Below are 20,372 nucleotides of genomic sequence, written 5' to 3' on the forward strand. Positions count from 1 at the left end.
TGAGTAGCAGGCAACCAACACCAGTGAATAGTGCATGGTAAAATGTTAATATTTAATGCATGCAGTGCAAAACAAAGGAAATGATTTTGTGTGTAGTACACAGCTCGATGAAAAGTAAATGCTCTCATACATAATAACAAAACCAGAGTTAGCTTAGTATGCATCAATCATGTAAAAAGGATATACTGTACATTCATTTTTATGCTTTTCTAAAAAGTAAATGCTTGGCATGCATACAACAACTTAACATTAAGCTTTTAACCAAACTTTTACATTTTACAAAACTATCTTTGTACAACTGAAACCATTTTGAAATAATGTTTTAAATAATTATAACATACACACGGCTCTCTTATACTTTACAATATAAATAAATAGATTTAGTCATGCATAGCGACATTTTTAGGGCAAGATGCTGACCACCGAGCAGGGCACCCCCCTCCCAGCAGCAGAAATAGTGGAGGGAGAGGGGTAATAACCGGCAGCACGTGTGGAGCAGAGCATTTACAGTACAACCACATCAAGGAGCTTATTCGAATTTTGCAGCTTTGCCTGTCATCTATGCACAGCCTGGACAAACGGCCGCCCCCACTCGCACGCTGAATATCCTTGCACGCATGCAAATGGGTGTTCAGCATAAACATCCATTGGCAGCCTAGCAGGCAGGGATAAAATCATTTGATGGTCGCCGAGTATCGAAACATTTTGCAAGCGCTTGCAGATCTAAGACACCTCTATGGTGACTTAGATCTGCAGGCTCCCTGTATGGGAAGAGGGCGGGCAGCCGACATCCGCTTAAGTCAGCTGCCGGCACCCACATCATCACCAAATCACCATGGGAATGGCCAGCGTTTTCATTTGAACATGCTGACAAGCGACACCAGAGCAGCGACATACTGCCTGGCCTGAAGGTACAGTGCAGAGCATATGGGAGGAGTGCAACAGGAGCATGCACATGGCAGCCGGCACCCACCCGGGACCTTAACTCAACTCCCACGCTACCTCTGAGATGCACAGTTCTCGCGCTCCCCTGGTCCTCAGCACGACGGGTGGCACCTGGAAGAGCTGCCAGACACTATTAACAGTGTCTGGCAGCTCTTTCAGTTGCCCCCCCCCCCCCGTGCTGTTACGCTGCTGTGGTCTCTGTCACACCTTAGCTGGGTGGAGGGTAGTGGTACAGAGCGGGAGGTTTCGGTGAAAGGATAGACCACATATAGTAGTTTAAAAAATGGACAGAGCATTGCATTGCACCCTGCAACACAAGCTTAGCGGGAACACTACATGCACAATGCCAGCAACTACAGCTGTATGTAAAAGTAGTTGCTACAGAAACATACTTGATGGTGTTGCCGTAGTGACAAGTACAGCCATACAAACCAATATGCAAACAATCTGCATATTAATTATCAGGTTTCCCGGAGTGAAATCCTATTGAATGCTATTCACCAAGGAAAGACCAAATGCAGCACTGCAACTACTAACCATTTTGAACTGTAGTACTTTGTAATTGTGTAATTCCCCGCACACACTAATTAATGTAGGTGATCTGTTGTAATGAAAAGGCTTATTGTGCTGACGTGCTCCAGTCACAGGTGCCGATTCTGTGGGTGCTTGAGGGCCCGAGCACCCACCCGCTCAGCAGCGGCCCACCCACCCGTGTCCCACTGTACACCCCTCCCTTGTCGCTGGCACAGGTACTGTGGGGGCATTTATGTATTTGGCACTGTGGGGGGGGGGGGGGGGCGATTTGTACCTGCACTGTGAGCATTTATGTATTTGGCACTGTTGCCATATTTTGAATTTTTGGAGACAACTGTGCTGCATAATATAAATCAGTATTATTTTGTGGCCAAGCCCCTTTCCCATGAAGCCACTCCCCTATATTTTTGGCTTGAGCACCCACCAGCAAAAACATAAATCAGCACCTATGGCTCCAGTGTGTACCCACCTTAACTCTCATAGTGGGGCAGATGTATTAAGCCTTAACAAGAGATAAATCTAAGGGTGATAAGGAGAGATAAACGTCCAGCCAATCACCTGCTAACTGCCATGTTACAGGCTGTGTTTGAAAAAGTCAGTAAGGAGCCGATTGGCTGGACCTTTATCTCTCCTTATCACCCTTGCATTTATCTCTTGTTAAGGCTTACTACATCTGCCCCAGTATATCCAAACACTCTGAACCTTGATATGTCCTAGGAGAGGACAACCCTCCGGAATCCCTTCCATTACCATAGTGAATGAATTATGGCTCCGCCCACTGCAAAATCCAGCAGAGCACACAACTTTGCAGCAGTTGCATCTGGGAGTCCCATAGTAACCATGTAACATTACTTGTAGTTAAATAAGGGCAATATATAGGAAGCACACCAAAGCTGTATTTACAGTATATCATATGGCCGATACCATGCTCGCACTTTTGTATGGTGTATGAAGGTAAGTGTGGTCCCAAGCTGTTATCAACAGTGTATTAGATGAATATTGGGCCTGATTCAGACCCACCTGCTAGGCAGCATATATTTGCCCCGACGAACGCTCGGTACCCATTGTTAGCACCACCCGCATCCCCTTGGTATCATGTGAGGGGATGTGTACGAGAACACATCCCCTCGTATGCGGCCAGAGGGCAAATAAATCATTCGATGGTTAACGACCGTAGAATTATTTATTTCCCCTCCGGAAATAAAAGTCAGTGAAAACTGACTAATGTCCGAAAAGTGGGTGGGCGTTGACGTCATGCTTTACACTTTCATCATGTGACCTCAGCCGCCAGCCCCTAACAGGCATTAGCCTACCTGTATTCCCAGGGGAACGGCCAGCTTTTCAGGGGGGACACTCATAAAACACTGGGTGTTTCCCTGCTCCGGCCTAGTGTCCGCCCCCTTGCTGAAGCCGTTTCCACACAGGATTTGCACATGCGTATAAACGTGCATGTGCAAACCCTCCACCATTGGCCAAGGGTTGAATTCGGACCCAAACTAACGTGGCTGAGTCGACCTCATTGTGTAAGCAGATGTACTTATATTTAAGTACAAGGAGAATAGATTTACAAGTAACTGTGCAGCCTATAGAATGTGAAACCCCGCATCTAGGGTACAATGAATGCTGCCTTTGTTCCTTTCAATAGCTCTCCGTCTGAACTGTCTGATGAATTCCAATGGCTCTACTATGGAATGTTTTGAATCTTAAGTTTGTTTACAGTATGTATGTGCTGAAACAGGAAAATGCCTCCTCATGGATTTCAGAGAGTCTAATTATCCACTTTCCAATTCTCCCCGTTGTTCGTACAGCAGAGTGGGTTTATCCCAAGGCCTGAGTGGTGATGGAATCTGGTGATTAGCACAACACATACAGTATAACGTGGCATACTATGTATTTCATTTATGTAAAAAAATTTTTTTAACTTTAATTACGTTTTTCCAAAGCATAAACTGCATATTTGATAGGGCAGGGAAAATATTTAGCCATTCTATAAACACAACAGAGATTTCTAGTGATCTTCCATAACCACTGATGACGCTGGTCATAGGGGGAAATTAAGTGAGATCTAATAATACAGTAGGATATTAGCTTAAAGTTTTGTTTACACAATTTTTTGGGGGGAAATATTGATGAAACATTATGCATTAGTCCTAAAATTCCAGCACGACATCACCACAATTCCGAGACACTCAGAACTACCAACTATTTGCCATAGGTGGCATTTCTTTGGGTGCAATTTTTAGTCATGTGCATCCCTGGTTGTATAAGCCTGTGCTCCGGGACCTGCTTTGTTCAGCGCACTGAGCGCAGTGCAGCAGAGGCAGTCGGGAGGGAGGGGAGGGGGGTGGATTGTGGTGGGCAAAATGAGCTGCCGGGGCCCAGAACAGGTGTACCCACAGCACCCCCTTATTGACAGCCCTGGTTACACTCTTTGAATATAGGTGGTGTGTGGCGCGCTATCAACAGCTGCTGGCACTGGGTTTGTCAGGCCCAAATATAGGGGACAAAAAAAAGAAATGTGCCAGCGCTGGCTGTTTTAAGAAATTTACAATACACGGTTCTGTAAATAACAATTTATTAATAACAACAATCAGAATAAAATATATATTAATATAAGATAAAAAGGTGAATCGCTCTAGATGGTGTAGTTCATAACACTCAATTTTGCATCACTATCATAAAGAGGATCTGATTTGGATCTGTAGCTTGAATATTATATAGGAATAATAGGCTGTATATTACCATCCCATTGTGCCTGGTTGTTTGAGGCCAGGATCTGTGACACTGTGTCCTGTAGTTTGTCCTATAATTTCAAGGACTCAGGGTTCCCAATAGAATGTCCTCTTGTTTTCGTCTGGACGAAATTAGGGATCAATCGGTTATCCCAATATGATTTGTACATCCAGGAATTTTTAGGGTCATCTGTGGGGTGGATGGACACGTCACTGGCAGGTGGATGGATGCCAAATGGACAGCGATTTTCAGTGGTGCTCAACGCGTTTCCCCGGTATCACCGGCTTCATCAGGAGCAAGTATGTTTGTAGTGAGCTCAAGGCATGGTTTTTATACCTGTTTGTTAATTACCTAGGTGATTCACCTGTACATTCAATTAATGTCTAAAAAACACTTTTTACATAAGAACCGTGTATACACTGTAGTATTTAGGTAGTTAAACTAATAGAGGAGGCAGTCAGATGAATTTAAAAATACTTTGTTATGTGCAAATGTTAGTTTTATATATAAAATAAAATAAGATAGACAGGAAGTCCGTTTGTGAGGGTCACATGACCCGGAAGTGATTTGCTTGTATTAGAATAGGGCAATAAGATAATGTTAACAAAAGTGAAGACATATATTTACCAAAAAGTATCAGGCTTCTCCGTTACACCCCATGAGCATCCGGCGCGCCCGGCCGCCGTGAGCCGATTGCCGGTATCAGCCCCACTGGCGGCAGCCCGCAGCCGGAGTTCCGGGTGTATCTCCCGTGTTGCCGGGCAACAGACGCGGTCACGTGACGCTACGTGATTCGCGTCCTGCTCGGCAACTGAATGGGCGTCCCTAGCAACGTCCACATGTCAGAGAAGGACGTAAGACGTCTCTGCATCACAGATACGTGATGTTTCTCCGACACAGTAGACGGCGCCGAGTGGCGTCCACTGCGCTGTCATGGCAACGCCCGAGAGACCAATCTCCTATTGGAGATCTGGACGGAAAGCCTGTTAGATGTTCAAAGAAGGCAGAGAATGAGGAACTATAGTGCGTTAAAACGCACACAAGTACTTATTTCATCAGAGAATTACAGCAATCATAGATATACATTTTTATACATTTTTATACATTTTAATTCTATATATCGTACAGAGAGAAAATACACACAATTACATACATCTAATTTCATACAATAATGGTATAGACAAAACCATGGAGAATTGGTGGGGAATCATTATAATACTGTATTCAATTCAATCGTTTCATTTAGTCCATCCGGATGTAGCGAACCAAACTTTAGAGTCCAATAAATCTCTCTTTTGCAGAGTAAATTAAATCTATCTATAAATCATATTGGGATAACCGCTTGATCCCTAATTTCGTCCAGACGAAAACAAGAGGACATTCTATTGGGAACCTTGAGTCCTTGAAATTATAGGACAAACTACAGGACACAGTGTCACAGATCATGGCCTCAAACAACCAGGCACAATGGGATGGTAATATACAGCCTATTATTCCTATATAATATTCAAGCTACAGATCCAAATCAGATCATCTTTGTGATAGTGATGCAAAATTGAGTGCTATGAACTACACCATCTAGAGAGATTCACCTTTTTATCTTATATTAATATATATTTTATTCTGATTGTTGTTATTAATAAATTGTTATTTACAGAACCGTGTATTGTAAATTTCTTAAAACAGCCAGCGCTGGCACATTTCTTTTTTCTGGTTACACTCTTTACTCATGGATACAGGACAGTTTAGTTTTGGTGCATTTTGGGATAGCACAGACCATTATTAGAGATCTTCTATAATTAAACAATTGCTTTAAGTTATACAGAGAGAGAGAGATATTGTAGTGCTTATCCAGAAATGTTTCCACGATTTTCAAATTGTAGTTATGGCCAATGCCAATACAGTGTACATGGGCTAAACAGAACAAGCTAGATGATATGTCCGATGAACACATAATCAAATAATTATACAACTACTTTTCTTCAGAAGACGAGCTGCAAAGGCAGAAGGAACAAGCACAAGCCTGAATCACATAATCTGGTGTACTCCATGTGGGCATCCCAAGAGGGGAGGGAGCAGCATACATACCCACCTTTCTTGGGTGCTGGGATCCCCACTCAATTTTTGGGAACAACCCGGACATTCTAGGAGGGTATTAAAGTATGAATACTTTGCACTGTATAAATGCATTTGTATTACTCTAACTCCGAGGTTCCCAAAAGCGATCCTCAAGGCACAGCAATTGTCCAGTTTTTAAGTATATCCATGTCTCAGCACATTAGTCAAATGGATTCAACCTCTGTGTTAATTGAGTCACCTGTGGCCAAGAAAAGTCAGCCTTACAACTAGGGGTTATTCAGACCTGATTGCAAGGCTGCAAGTTTGCAAGCTGGGCATGCGTAGAGCTCATAGTATGCATGTGCAAGGCCTTCCTGCGATCTTTATTTTTATCGCTCTCCATAAGCAAGTTAATTGACGGAAAGCCATTGTTTGGGGGTGATCGTTTTATGGGTCTGCCAGGGAAATGCAGACATGCCCAGGCTTTGGAAAAGTAGTGTTGGGAGTGCTCTGGCCCCGATATGACTGCTTATATAGCACATGCCCCGAAAGTCCTGGGGTATGCACAGACTGCAAACAATGGTAAAATAATTCAATGGTGTAAGCAATTTGCAGGCTTGCCTTGCACACAGCAGGATTTAACTATGTTTGGGCAGCATAAATACCAGATTGCTGGGCTTTGCAAATTAGCATTCCAGGTCTGAATAACCCCCCTAGACTGTTTGGATGCCTTGAGGACCGTGTGTGGAAATCTCTGCTTTTAATACTAGTAGGTGATTGTTCTTATACAAACATGAGAGCCATCGCTCATTCCTCATCTGTTCCACCCACACTGCCTGGCATTCTGGGCGGTATCTTGTACTGGTCCTTCATTCTGGTCTGTGCCCCACTTGTGTGGACATATAAAGTATTAGGCCCAGCAGTGGATGCTATAGTCACTGACACCTTTGGCAATACCATTGTCTCCAGATATCTTAATATTGTGTCAATAAAAAGGACAGCTTTATATAAGGTTTACTAACGTCTTTCCCACTGGGAGCTTTAGCAAGAGAAAAAGATCTCTCTTTTTTTCCCACAAGGTTCTCCTGGGTGTGGATCATTAGGTCACCAGAATGTTGGTCGATACCATTAGGTCGACAGGAGTCTAGGTTGACCTGCAGGAAGGTCGACATGAGTCTAGGTCGTCAGGGTCATTAGGTCGACATGGGGTTTTTCACATTTTTTGTTCCGAATGTCGACATGGACACTGAAACGTAGCACCGCGTCCCTTCTCATGGCTCGCTGCACTTGCCATGCTTCGGGCACAGTGCCTTGCTACGCTCGGCACACTATTTTATTCTCCCACCATGCCCCAGTAGATGGTAGGGCATTAAATACAGCCTGTCTGCACATGTCGGCTCCCAAAAAAAAACCTGTAAAAAAAACCATGTCGACATTATGACTGTCGACCTAATGACCCTGTCGACCTAAATGCATGTCACCTAATGATGTCGACCTAATGACTGTCGACCAACATGCTGGTGATCCAATGACCGTATCCCGTTCTCCTAAAGATGTGTAAACAGAAATGCATGTCTGTCAGGAGAGACAACGTGATCGATCCGTCCAGAAACATACACATTGAGGATGTCTTCTACACTGAATCTATTTATGTTTCACAAAGGATGTTCTTATTCTATCCTCACATCAGTGTATAATATCTTAATAGATGCGTATATTTCTTCTCTTTCTTTTACCTTGATTTCATAGAAAGTATAAATGTGTGGCTTTTGCTGTCTTTCATTAAAGACCCACACTAATGTGAAGACACAGCAGGCAAAATAGTTTATCAAAGAACTGTACAATTTTACTTTTTTCTTCCCTAAAAAAATTGCCTAGATATAATGACAGAATTGCAGACATGGAATCCTAGCAACGTGGAAAGTGTTCAGTCATCGTTAGAGGCAGAAGCATTTGCTTGTGTTGATTTAGTACATTTTTATCTCTCATCGGGGATGCGGTTTGAAGTTAGCCAGGCTATGCTTTGGTCTATCTTTCATTTCCAGCCATAGCATGATGTGTAGATGCAAGTGGAATTAATTATTAAATGTAGAGTCATTGCTGACCTGATGGGAGATTAACTGGTACTTTACTGTGTTTATATATGGACATTGTAGCTGTCAGGTTATCTCACTACACTTGAGGGATTCCAGACAATTGCAGTGCTGATGGTAGTATTGGCAATTTCCCTACTTTACTTTTCTTTTTTTTTTTGCAGGTCACTGCTAGAGGATTTGGTCCATTGTTGCAGTTTGCCTACACTGCGAAGCTATTACTGAGCAGAGAAAACATCCAAGAGGTCATCCAATGTGCTGAATTCCTGCGTATGCACAACCTGGAAGACTCCTGCTTCAGCTTTCTTCAGAGGCAGCTTCTAAACAGGGAAGATGGCTTGTTTCTGTGCAAGAAAGACACCTTGTGCCAGAGTGTTCCAAGTGAGACATTTGATTGTGAAGAAGAAACTATGGAATCTGAGACCTCAAAAATATCCTGTCCAAAGGAAAGACTGCACCATGAGCCTTTTCACTTTGGTACAGGGGAGAAAGCCACAGATGGTAATGAAGCTGATTTGCCGAATTCAAATATGCAAAGGGATGACAAGGAAAGTTTAGACAAGGATCCTATAATCCGCTATCCACGATATAAGAAATACCAGCTGGCTTGTTCCAAGAATGTCTACAATACATCACACAGTACCTCAGGTTTTACAAGCACATTCAATGAACATAACTCTGAAACTGGCCTAAAATTAAGACTTCCTTTAAGCCAGATCAAAAGTGAGCCTCGGGATGATGATAATGAAGAAGAGAGTGTTACACTTTGCCTGTCTGGAGATGACAATGACATCAGGGATAAAGAAGGGGATATTGAGATGGTTGGGAAACAACTCAGCCCTGTTAACATTGATGACCCAAAAAATGTGTCCTCTCCTTCCAGTCTAAGAACGTTTTTTAGTAGAACAAAAGGGGAGGAATTGATTGACTTGCCTGGTACTTCCCAACAGAGTTTTGTTAGAAGTCCTTCAAGCCCTGTGGAAAAGGGAGCAACTCAGGGTGACCATAAAACTGAATACAACCCTTTCACTGGGAATTATGAACTGTCCTGTGAACCTCATAAAGATTCCTCTAACTTCCTCATGGCTTCCCCTCTACGGGGGTCAGGCACAGAACTTGCCTCTAAGCATGAGATGGAACTAGACAGGAGAAGTGTCATATTCTCTTCAAGTGCTTGTGACCAAATAAGCACCCCGGTGCAATCGTATTCTGGTGTGAGCTGTTTGGACAAAGAGTTTTCTGAGCATGTGCCAAAAGGTCTTTGGGCAGGAGCTAGCCAATCTCTTCCTAGTTCGCACACCTTTTCCCACAGCGGGCTGGTAGCAGACCCCTTGCCAGGAAGGCTGCGGCCAAACACTAGTTGTCCTGTGCCAATTAAAGTATGTCCCCGCTCCCCACCTTTGGAAACTAGAACCAGGACATCAAGCTCATGCTCCTCTTACTCATATGCAGAAGATGGCAGTGGTGGATCCCCTTGTAGCCTTCCTCTCTGTGAATTTTCATCATCTCCCTGTTCACAAGGCCCTCGCTTTCCACCTACTGATCATCAAGAAGCTTGTTCAATGGCAGACTCCATTTTTAACCAAGTAAGGCCGCAAATAAAATGTGAGCAGTCATACGGAACAAATTCGAGTGATGAATCTGGGTCATTTTCAGAAGCAGACAGTGAGTCCTGTCCTGTTCAAGACAGGGGAAATGAGGTAAGAAATCAAATTCCTTTTAGTAGGTAGTTCCCGGACCATAATTTGGAAGCAGGAAAATTAGTCACAAATATGAAAACAGTCAGCAAGAGTCTAACATAGTTTCTGAAACACATGAAGTAATTATAGTAAGCTTGTCCTGAACCAACAGTCAGGTGTAGTATTATACCCCTTTCACATCACACAAATAACTTAAGTTGTTGCTGGGTCACACGGGTCGACAGTTGGTGTGAAAGGGCCTTTTCAAATTACCGACCTGGGTTAAAAGAAGGGTTAATCTTGAGTCGGACCTGGGTTGCTCTGCAGTGTGAATGGGTAACCCGGGTCCAGTTTACACTATTGGGAGGAGGCAGCATCTTCTCCAAGTGCTGCCTCCTCCCCCGCCCCCTGGTGATGCGCCACTGCTCCGCCCACCCCCTTTCTGATGTCAGCGACCAGGCTTATTGGCCGAGTCACTGTGGGGGACTATCATAGCAAATGCCGGTCACTCCTGACACGACCTGTGTCCAGATCCCGGGTGCAACCCAGTATTTGTGATGTGAAAGGTGTAATAGAGATGTGTGATCAATCCACAAGCAGCTGAGCAGTAGTTAACACTCATTTCTGCTCGTACTGCTGTAACAGACTCCGCAACTCAACCAACAGGTAATTGAATCTGCCTTACATCCTCAGAATAAATGTATTGACTGGCATGTACATGGCCTTCTAGAACTAAATACATGGTTACATCTTTCTGACTGTGCTTAGTTTTCAGCCATGTCTTTATTTCAACAGAGTTGTTTATTTTTCTTCTGGATACAGTTTTGCTATGCTTGGTGCACTGGAAACAATTCTAGTAAAATATCACATTTTTATCTTACCAAGGGATAGAGGTAACACAAAGAAAAGGGTGGAGGGAAGCCAGACAGATGGAACACTGCATTTTTTTTTATAACAGGGCATGTACAAACCAGTACATTCCAGAATTAATGTTTTTGTCTTTACACTCAGCATTCAGACACAATACTCTCCAGCAGCCAAAAGAATAGCAGCTTTTACCGCCCCCTCATAAGGGAACTGCCAAACCAAAACTGAAGTGAACAAACAGAGAAGTACAACTGTTCACAAACTAATTAAATGATTGTTAGACAATATTTGGCCAATAACGATTCTTATGGACCATTTATTTGATGTTTGTAACTTCAGTCTTTATAAGAGCAGACCATATGATTGATGAACTAGCTTTTACAAACCTCTGCCTAATCACATGTATGCAGAGGTGTAGAAGGATGTGGGCCCCATAGAAAAATCTTGGATGGTCCCCCGCCCCCCCCCCCCCCCCCCATTGTCACTACAATGTCCATGGGGGGGGGGGGGGGGGCAGAAGAAATAATGAGAGTGTAAGAGACAAAGGGTGTCGGGAGAGAAACCGTGCCGAGTAGAGTTGGGGAGAAAGACTGTCAGAGAGGGCGTCGGAGAGGGAGAGATATGGAGGAAAGAGAGAGGGAGAAAGCATGGGGAAAGAAGTGGGGAGAAGAGCGGAGAAAGACTAGGGGCAGAGAGACAGGTGACGTGAGAGATTGGGCTGAGAGAAGGATGTGCAGGAGGAAAGAGAGCAAGGAAGAAAGAGAGAAAGCATATAGATGGCACTGTGTACCTGCTACTCATTACTTACCGGTGCCGCTGTGTACCTTTTAACTACACTCCCCCCCCCCCCCCCCCCCCCATACCCAGTCAAGGTGCCACTGTGTACCCTCCCTCCCAGCACGGTGCCCTCTCCACTCTGCCGTGTCTCCACTGCGTAGGGGCTCCACAGCACACCACTTAATCTCCGCCACGCCGGAAGTTGCACAAGCCGGTCTCTCCACACAGCACATCAGCGCCGGAAACGGTGCAGTAGGAGGACACGCTGGGGCTGGTCACTAGAGAGTGACATTGAGCCCCAGAACAGAGGAGGAGGAGGAGAGACCAAGGCATGACTAGCTTAGGCTGGACTATCGCTTCGCTTCTACAGTGCTGCGCTGTCCCTGGGACATCAAATCCTGATGCGCACTACCGTGGCAGCACGAATCGAAACCCAGATAGACAGGGCAGCAATGACTATATAGTGCAAATCTAATGCAGATACCATGAATTGTATGTAAGTAGTACAGAGTTAGCAAAGATTGCATAGCACTTGAATCTTAAGTCGAATAGCAAGGGGATCTCACCATGTGTACACACCAACTGTGATCTCTCGCATCTGCTGCTGCCTGATTGGGGCATCTCATCCTATGAGTGTTGGGGGGGCGGTGTCAAGCAGCTGGAAACCAACCCCCCACATGTGCTTTAAATGTGAAATCGGAATCTTACCCATTTATTCAACATTAATCTGACATTCCCTTGCAGATGTGTTAAAAATGTAAAGTTTAATATGTATTTTTACTAGTATTATAATTTTAATAAATTGACTTCCAACCACATTATAATAAGCAAAAGCCATTGACTACATGTATAAGTCATATCCAAATAAGCAATAAATATTGCATTAAAGATGCTGAGAGAGTAGTCATATCTGCTCTGGCATCACTTGGACAGACCCTGTGTGTGATCATGCAGTTCATGCAGACACATCCGTGCCAGATTAACACATAGCTACATCACCAACATAACATTCAGTGTTGCATATGCAGACAGTGATTTCTGTATGGCAAGAATTGCCTTAAAAATGCAAATTGCAGTATTACTAAACTACAGTAGTATTACAGGGTTTGTGTCCACATACTGTAAAACATTAAAACTAAAATATTTGGACTTAAAATAGATGGTCTGCCAGCAATAGAGAACCATTCTTTCTAGTATACGTAAACATACAGTATATTAAAGTTCTTGTCAGGGGCATTTTAAGAGCGGAGAGGACCCACGTGCAGCCTCTGCAGCAAGACTCTCCCTCCTCGCTGACAGCGAGTAGACTCTGGAAATATTACACATATGGTCCTTATAGTAGTTTCCTATGTATAATGTATCGGGCAGAAGGATTTCACTCACTCAAAGGTTGCATAGCAATGGGGTGTATTTAAGCCCAAGGAACTCTTAGCAGCAGGCCCTCCTCAGCACATCTTACCTAGCGCAGATAAGTGGGCCCTCCTCCGCCGCAGCGCCATCTTTCATGTAATAACTGGTAAGATGGCGCATGCTTACAAGAGAGAAACGGCTGTGGCGTGGAGTCTTTAGTTTCATTGTGCAGATGCCATCTTCCTGCAGATGTCATGGGGAACATAGCACAATGGAGGAAAAGGGTCATGTTTGCCAACACAAGGTAAGAATACTCTGGGTGCAGGGTATGCGGTGCAAGGCCCATGTTCAACACACATAGGCCCTCATTCTGGTTCATACGTTCCCCTGCGCGTTTGCACATGGGAGCGATGTTTAGGTATGCGCATAAACATTGTGCGAATTCTGCATGCACATGGCGGGCGGGCATTCGAGTCAACCAGAATGAGGGCCATACTGTGCCCATTATAAATTCATCTGTGAGTAGTAAGCATGTTAGGACATCCATCTCTGTGGCTCTAGTCACAAGGATAAAATTCCAGGATAAAAATCCAAGTAGCATTGTGTCTTACCACCCGGGTGCTGGAACTCCTTAGAATGCAGTCTTATGGAGGTTTCTTGTAGCAACTCATGTATTTATAAATTTACTCTACACCTGCCTGCTGGAACTAATTGCAGACAGTAGCTGGCTCACGTAAGGTGTACAAGCAGCTTTACACATTTAACTGCCTTCCGATAATCAGCAGTTTCCTCAAAAGCTTCCCTCTCCAGGGCCTCCTTGTATAGTGCAGAGTATGCCTCTTTTGGTTCCAGGAATGATGAGGAAAAAGAAAGTGGTGACTGCATACAACAACTGTGTTTCAAAAGCTTAACAGAACCATGAGGCGGTAAGAGCAAGAACGCTTTGATTAGGGTAGATGGATCACGATTTCATAATGCATACATTAAATTAAATGAGCTTCACTTTCTGGAAAGCTTTGAAAATGTAATTTGGTTCCATTGCAAGTTGGATTAAAACAGGCCAGATACTGGGGAGCCCCTGCACATAGCTATATGACATAGGGGGCAGTGTCGTATTGTGAACAGGCATTTCTGTGTGGCATAATATAAACTGGGGGCACTACTGTTAACACATTTGTGGTCCTGGGAGTATTTATTTACTCCTGCTTTTTCAATAAAGTTATCAGAACATCATCTTCACCATTTTATTGTTTGGGGCCCCAAAAGTTATTTGCTCTTGGGCCCCCTTAAGAATTATCAAGCCCTGAGAGGGGATAGTCGTATTGTTGACCCGACTAAGGTCGACAGTCATTAGGTCGACACCGTTGGGTCGACAGTCAACAAGGTCGACAGGGTTCTAGGTCGACATGGATGAAGGTCAACAGGTGTCTAGGTCGACATGGGACAAAGTCAACATGGTTTTAGGTCGACAAATGCATTCGGTCGACATGGGTTTTAAAAAAAAAAATTGAGCCGACATGTGCCGCAAGGCAGTAATTCATGCCCTACCATCCACTAGGGCATGGTGGGAGAATAAAATAGTGTGCCGAGTGCAGCATGGCGCGCGAAGCGAGGGGCTGCGGTTGACTTTCAACTGTGTGCATGTCGACTGTGTCGACATTCGGGCGTAAAAAAACAGTGAAAAACCCATGACGACCTCACGACCTGTCGACCTAACCCATGTCGAACTAATGCATTTGTCGACCTTCACCCATGTCGACCTAGAACCCTGTTGACCCTGTTGACCTAGTTGCCTGTCGACCCAACGCTGTTATATTACACAACTGTCAGTCATGCTCACTTAAGAAAATAACTGTCCCAGAAATTGCACCATAATCTCCTGTATAGGGTAAAAAAGAGCATTGTGGACATATATTTAGTATGCACTTATTTTAGAGTTGGTTTTGACTAATACCCCTTTCACACTGACAAGGTGCCTTGTCCAAAGTGCAGTAAGTAAAGCAGGCCATGTGAGGGGGAACATTACAGTAAAGGGGCTTTTATGTGGCTTACAATGGTAAATGGCACCCAAAAAATGAAGAAGAAAATAGTGTCAACCCTTTTTGACAGTCTGCTGTCACAGCACCCATTTGCGCATGCACAGAATGGTCCTGCACATTTTGCAGGTACAGCTGTTCCTGAATGACCCCCTGGGCATATTACTGATGATGAGCACCAAACTTCCAGCCTAAGCACTTATATGTAATTTACACCAGTTAGTCCGTGCAACACTTCTCCATTAAGCTGTCATGCTTTTACTTTATTGTTCATCATCCAGCTCCTTACATAGATGCATTTTGATTAAAGCGAATGCATAGAAGTATAGATAAAGACTATATAAATAGGGATGGGAAATACAGCACTTACAAGAATGACAATCTTTAATTGCCCATATTGGGTATACATGCCTAAAGATGTGTAAAGAAGGGAAGCCAAACACTTAGGGGCATACACACTTAGAGATGTGTGCTAAGTATTTTTTCTAAACTATTTAGGGTAGGCGATTTCCCTGTGTCCAGATCTCCCATGGGCAGCACATACACATGCAGAGATTTGTGCAAAGCGAGTTTGCTAAAGGGGCATACACACGGAGCAATTTTGTGCTATTTTCTAAGCAATCTTACTAGATTGCTTATTAGAAACTAAGCACAAATCTCTCCGTGTGTATGCTCTGGGCGATCCTGATGCGTGGTCCCACACATCGGCATCGCCTGCTTAGTAAGTCAGTGCATGCTGACAAAATCTAGTGAAATTGCCTAGAATATCTTTATTTCATGTTTCGTGTGTACATAGGACGCGACCGCTTCCACGATCACGTCCTGAATCCACTTCCCCTTGTTAGCATTGGCCCCACCCATTGATTTCCCGTGTGCACAGGGGGACGAGTGAAGTGGCAGCCTGCGCTTGAGCTTGGTAAGTGCAGACTCCACCGGACTCACAGCCTTCCCTGCGGCCTCCCTCCCCCCCTCTTCCTCCCGGTCAGCGCCACATGGCCGCCCGCCCGCCCAGACCCTCATCCAGGTTAGCTCCCCGAGTCCAGTACACCCTGCACCATGTTAACCCCCTGTGCTTCATCCAGTGTTACCCCTGTGCCTCCTCCAGTGTTACCCCCTGTGCCTCCTCTCCAGTGTTACCCCTGTGTCTCATCTAGTGTTACTCCCTGTGCCTCCTCCAGTGTTACCCCCTATGCCTCCTCCAGTGTTACTCCCTGTGCCTCATCTAATGTAACCCCCTGTGCCTCATAATCCAGTGTTACCCCTGTGCCCCATAATCCAGTGTTACCTCTGTGCCTCATAATCCAGTCTTAAGGCCCCCATACATTAGTCCGACTTGTCCTAAGGACAAGTCGGACCTGATTTCCCCCTGCAGCTCCCCGGGAGGGGGACACACGATTTGGCACTTGATGCGCCAAGTTTTGCAAATGATACATCGCATGCGATGTATCATTTGCAACTCCCGGGGAGCTGCAATGTGGAGCGAGCAGGGGGGCCGGGGACATCGAGGTGGCGGGCGGGGGATGCTGCAAGGCGGCTGGGGGGACGGACGCACGCTGCTAGTAGTGCGGACGCTGCGGGGGACACAGGCGGCAGTAACATAGAGCCGGGCGGGGGGAGCCAGGAGCTGTCAGTACTGAAAATAAAAAGCCCATACAATGAATGGGCAGCCTGTGATTGGCTGAGCGCTCTTTCAGCCAATTGCTGACAGGCTGAGAGAGCGCTCAGCCAATCACAGGCTGCCCATTCATTGTATGGGCTTTTTTTTTTTTCAGTGCTGACAGCTCCCGGCTCCCCCCGCCCGGCTCTATGTCACTGCCGCCTGTGTCCCCCGCAGGGTCCGCACTACTAGCGGCGTGTCCCCCCCCCCCTACCCGGACGGAGCATGACAGCTCCCTGCTCCGGCTCCCCCTGCCGCCCCCCTCCCTCGCCGGCGTCTCCCGCCCCCCCTCCCTCGCCGGCGTCCTCAGAGTCCCCACAGCTGCACATAAGATTTATCTTATGTGCAGCCGGAGCGATGCGCATGGGACCGCGCATCGGGTCGGACCGGGTGTCAAAACCTGCGATTTGGTCCGATTTCACTGCCCGATCCATCTGGATCGGGTGAAATCGGGGCCGAATCGCATAGTGTATGGCGGCCTTTACCCCCTGTGCCTCATAATCCAGTCTTACCCCCTGTGCCTCATAATCCAGTCTTACCCCCTGTGCCTCATAATCCAGTCTTACCCCCTGTGCCTCCTGCAGTATTACCCCATAGCCTTATCCAGTGTTAACCCGAACACTATCTCTCATTCTGTACACACAAAGAGATTTGCAGTCACCTGCTAAGCAATTTGACAAGATTTTGAGTGCATGCACTGACTTCGGCCCTTATTCTCGTTCACTCGCACAGGCAAATTCCTTCTCAAATGGACAAAGCCATGTGCACTGCAGGTGGGGCTTGTGCAGAGAAAATTAGATTTGGGTGGGGTTTTACTTCAAAGTGAGATCTATATTGCAGTGTAAATTAAAGCAGTCAGTATTTGCCTTGCACAGAAACAAAATAACTCACCCAAATCTAACTCTCTTTGCACATGTTACATCTGCCCCCCTGCAGTGCACATGGTTTTGACCATTTGAGAAGGAATTTGCCTTTAGGAGTGAACCAGAATAACCCCCTTAGTTAGCAGGCGATATTTAATCACTCGGGTCATAATCATGGAGAGATTTGTGCATATTTTCTAAGCAATCAAGTCCGATTGCTTAGAAAATAGCACAAAATCGCTCCGTGTGTATGCCCCAAGAAATGTGGCCAAATTAATTTAGCTGCTATAATTTACTGCATTGTGAATAGCATGGTGACCTCAGGCTTTAATGCCCAGGACTATTCAATTACTACCCCTTTTTCACCTGCCGTAATTACCTGCTGCCATGAATTGAACCCAGTCAGGGCATTTAACATGGATTTCTGCTTGTGCCTCCTCAGTCTCAAACACAAATCTGTGTTAACTGCTGGGTGATTACCCCTGGTAATTAACAGCAGCTAATTAAATACACCCCACAAGTACATTTTTCCTAATGGTAAATTAATAATGCTAAATAGATCATGGAGATTTCCCTTTAAGAAAACAAGTAAAACACTGTTGCCAAACATGATGAATGTACAAAACAGCAGTCCACATCATCAAGTCTAAGGTTAGCTGTCCTGTGTAAAGTGCAGTGCTCTGTGTTTATTTGGGTGTCTGATAGAGCTGATATCACACACTATAGAGGTACAAAGTCTAGTCTTGTGTGAATGGAAGCAAAGTTCAGGTCCCTCTGCCAGGGCTCATACACCGATTACAGCACTGAACGCCTGCCCTAATGTTCCCTCTAGTGTCACTATGCACAATCACCCACATGGTGTACACTAATTGCTGAATAAGATTTCAAAAAGGAAAGTGTTCTGTGAAATGAGATGTTCACTTACACAAGTACATTTGTGCAGTTGTACACTGTGTAAAATATAGAGGTTTTAAAAGTTGATGTGCCATGAGATGTATCTGATTACATGCGTTATCAGTAGGGTTGCCACCTCTCCGGGATTTCCTGGATTCTCCCTGAATTGGTGGCAACCCTCCAGGAAGTTTTTGCAGTCTCCCGGATTCTGGGATTCTCCCGGAATCTGGGTGACTTTGAAAGCCTCCACAGCCTCCCAACTGAGTGGCATAGGGAGGGTGGTTCCAGCGGAGCGTGAGCTGCGGGTGCCAGAAAGGCCACAGGGCATGCACAGTGTGTCTCCAGCACTTGCGAGTTGCTGCCAACCCCACATCTCCCTCCACCTCCAGAAATATTTAAACTGGGCCACGGGAGAGGAGACGACGGAGGAGCACTGTGCAGCCAACAGCTTAGGATGCTGCAGCAGCGCTTCCTCCCAAACTGAGCCTCAGAGGAGAGATAAGCCGGCTGCTACTGTGTATCAGTCCCAGGGCAGAGCCCTCTGTGCTGTCAGGTGAGGAAATGGTGAGGCCAGTGTGGAGGGGGGGATTTATGTGTGTGGACGGTCAGTGTTTGGGGCAGATATGTATGTACGAGAAGTGAGGGGGTGGGGGAAGTTGCTGTGAAGTTGTTGTCCCTGGTGTCAGGGTGTGGTATGAGGTATCTCTGTTTAGGAGTTGTCAATAGGGGAAATGTGTTATTAAATGTAACAATAGGGACTTCAATACATGTCTGTATTAGAGGCCACGGCCACTTTTCAGAAGAGGTCATGCCTGTTTTACAAAGCCACGCCCACTTTTCTGAGAGCGCACGCGCACATGAAGATGTGGGGGGGGGGGGGGGGGGGGGAATCTCCGGGAATTGAAGATGCCTGAGGTGGCAACCCTAGTTATCAGTGGGTGAAGCAGTAAATCCCCTATTTTACCTTCTATCCAAATGTGTATATTACTGGATGGAATAATACACATTAAATAACAGTAGTGTTTGCCTTTAGCTATATATGTCTACCATAAACTCTTTCCCTCTGCTTCAGCCAAGTTACTTTGTTCGGTATTAGGAAAATGTAAAGAATTGATTGATTCATATTCAGGAGCAGTGCTAGTGATGTCACAGCAATGCAGTGTAAGCTCTGTGGGCAGTATTCAATCAGGCCAATGTTTCACGGCAAATTTGTGCTATTTTTGCGTTGGAAGGTGATTTTTTGTGTCAAAAAGTGAATCACCCTATTCAACGTGCACTTTTCGCCGTCTGCGAACAGTGAATGACGGACAATTCGCCGTCTGATAGTCTCTGCAACTCGCTGTGGTTTTTTTAATGTGATTTGCCTTGAGTGTATTCAATGAGAAGATGGCGAATTGCTTTCTAAGTGATTTTCGCTGTGTGTCAGCCTGTGGCAATCGCCATCTTTTCATGGTGAAGTGGAATGTGAACTATTAAAATAAAGGTTTTTTTTTTATTTGGTGTCAAAAAATTATGTGCAGGGGCATACTATTTTTATTCATGTGCTTACAGCACATGAATATTTATTTAATAAAAAAATTTTTTTTTTACACATAACAGCCAGCAGGGGGCCGAGAGCCGCTCATTACATATTCATACTGTGTATTCACTGCTCCCGATCATTAAATATGCACGATCGGGAGCAGTGCTAGCGGCTCCTACCCAGTCCCCTGCTAGCTCTCCTGGGGGGCAGCTTGTGCTGCCTGGGTCCCAGGAGCCCTCCTCCCCCCACATACATTCTGGGGCAGACAGGGAGAATTCCATCTCTCTGCCTGCCGCCGTCCCCCTGCTCCCTGCGCTGTCTGCTGCAGGGGTTAAGATTCGCTGTCAGGGGCAGCGAGCCCCTG

At 45.3% G+C, this 20,372-nt stretch overlaps 1 protein-coding gene across 3 annotated transcripts in view; it reads left to right on the forward strand.

The window, feature by feature from the left end:
• Positions 1-20,372, forward strand: part of BACH2 (BACH transcriptional regulator 2) — a 243,483-nt gene that overhangs the window by 207,310 nt on the left and 15,801 nt on the right. For all 3 annotated transcript variants that reach the window (XM_083177041.1, XM_083177043.1, XM_083177042.1), the window contains one exon: positions 8,528-10,063. In XM_083177041.1, the coding sequence (XP_083033167.1) occupies positions 8,528-10,063 (1,536 nt within the window). The remainder of the gene's footprint in view (positions 1-8,527; positions 10,064-20,372) is intronic.

This window comes from Crinia signifera, chromosome 3, assembly GCF_055691185.1.
Source record: "Crinia signifera chromosome 3, ASM5569118v1, whole genome shotgun sequence".
Lineage (NCBI taxonomy): Eukaryota > Metazoa > Chordata > Amphibia > Anura > Myobatrachidae > Crinia > Crinia signifera.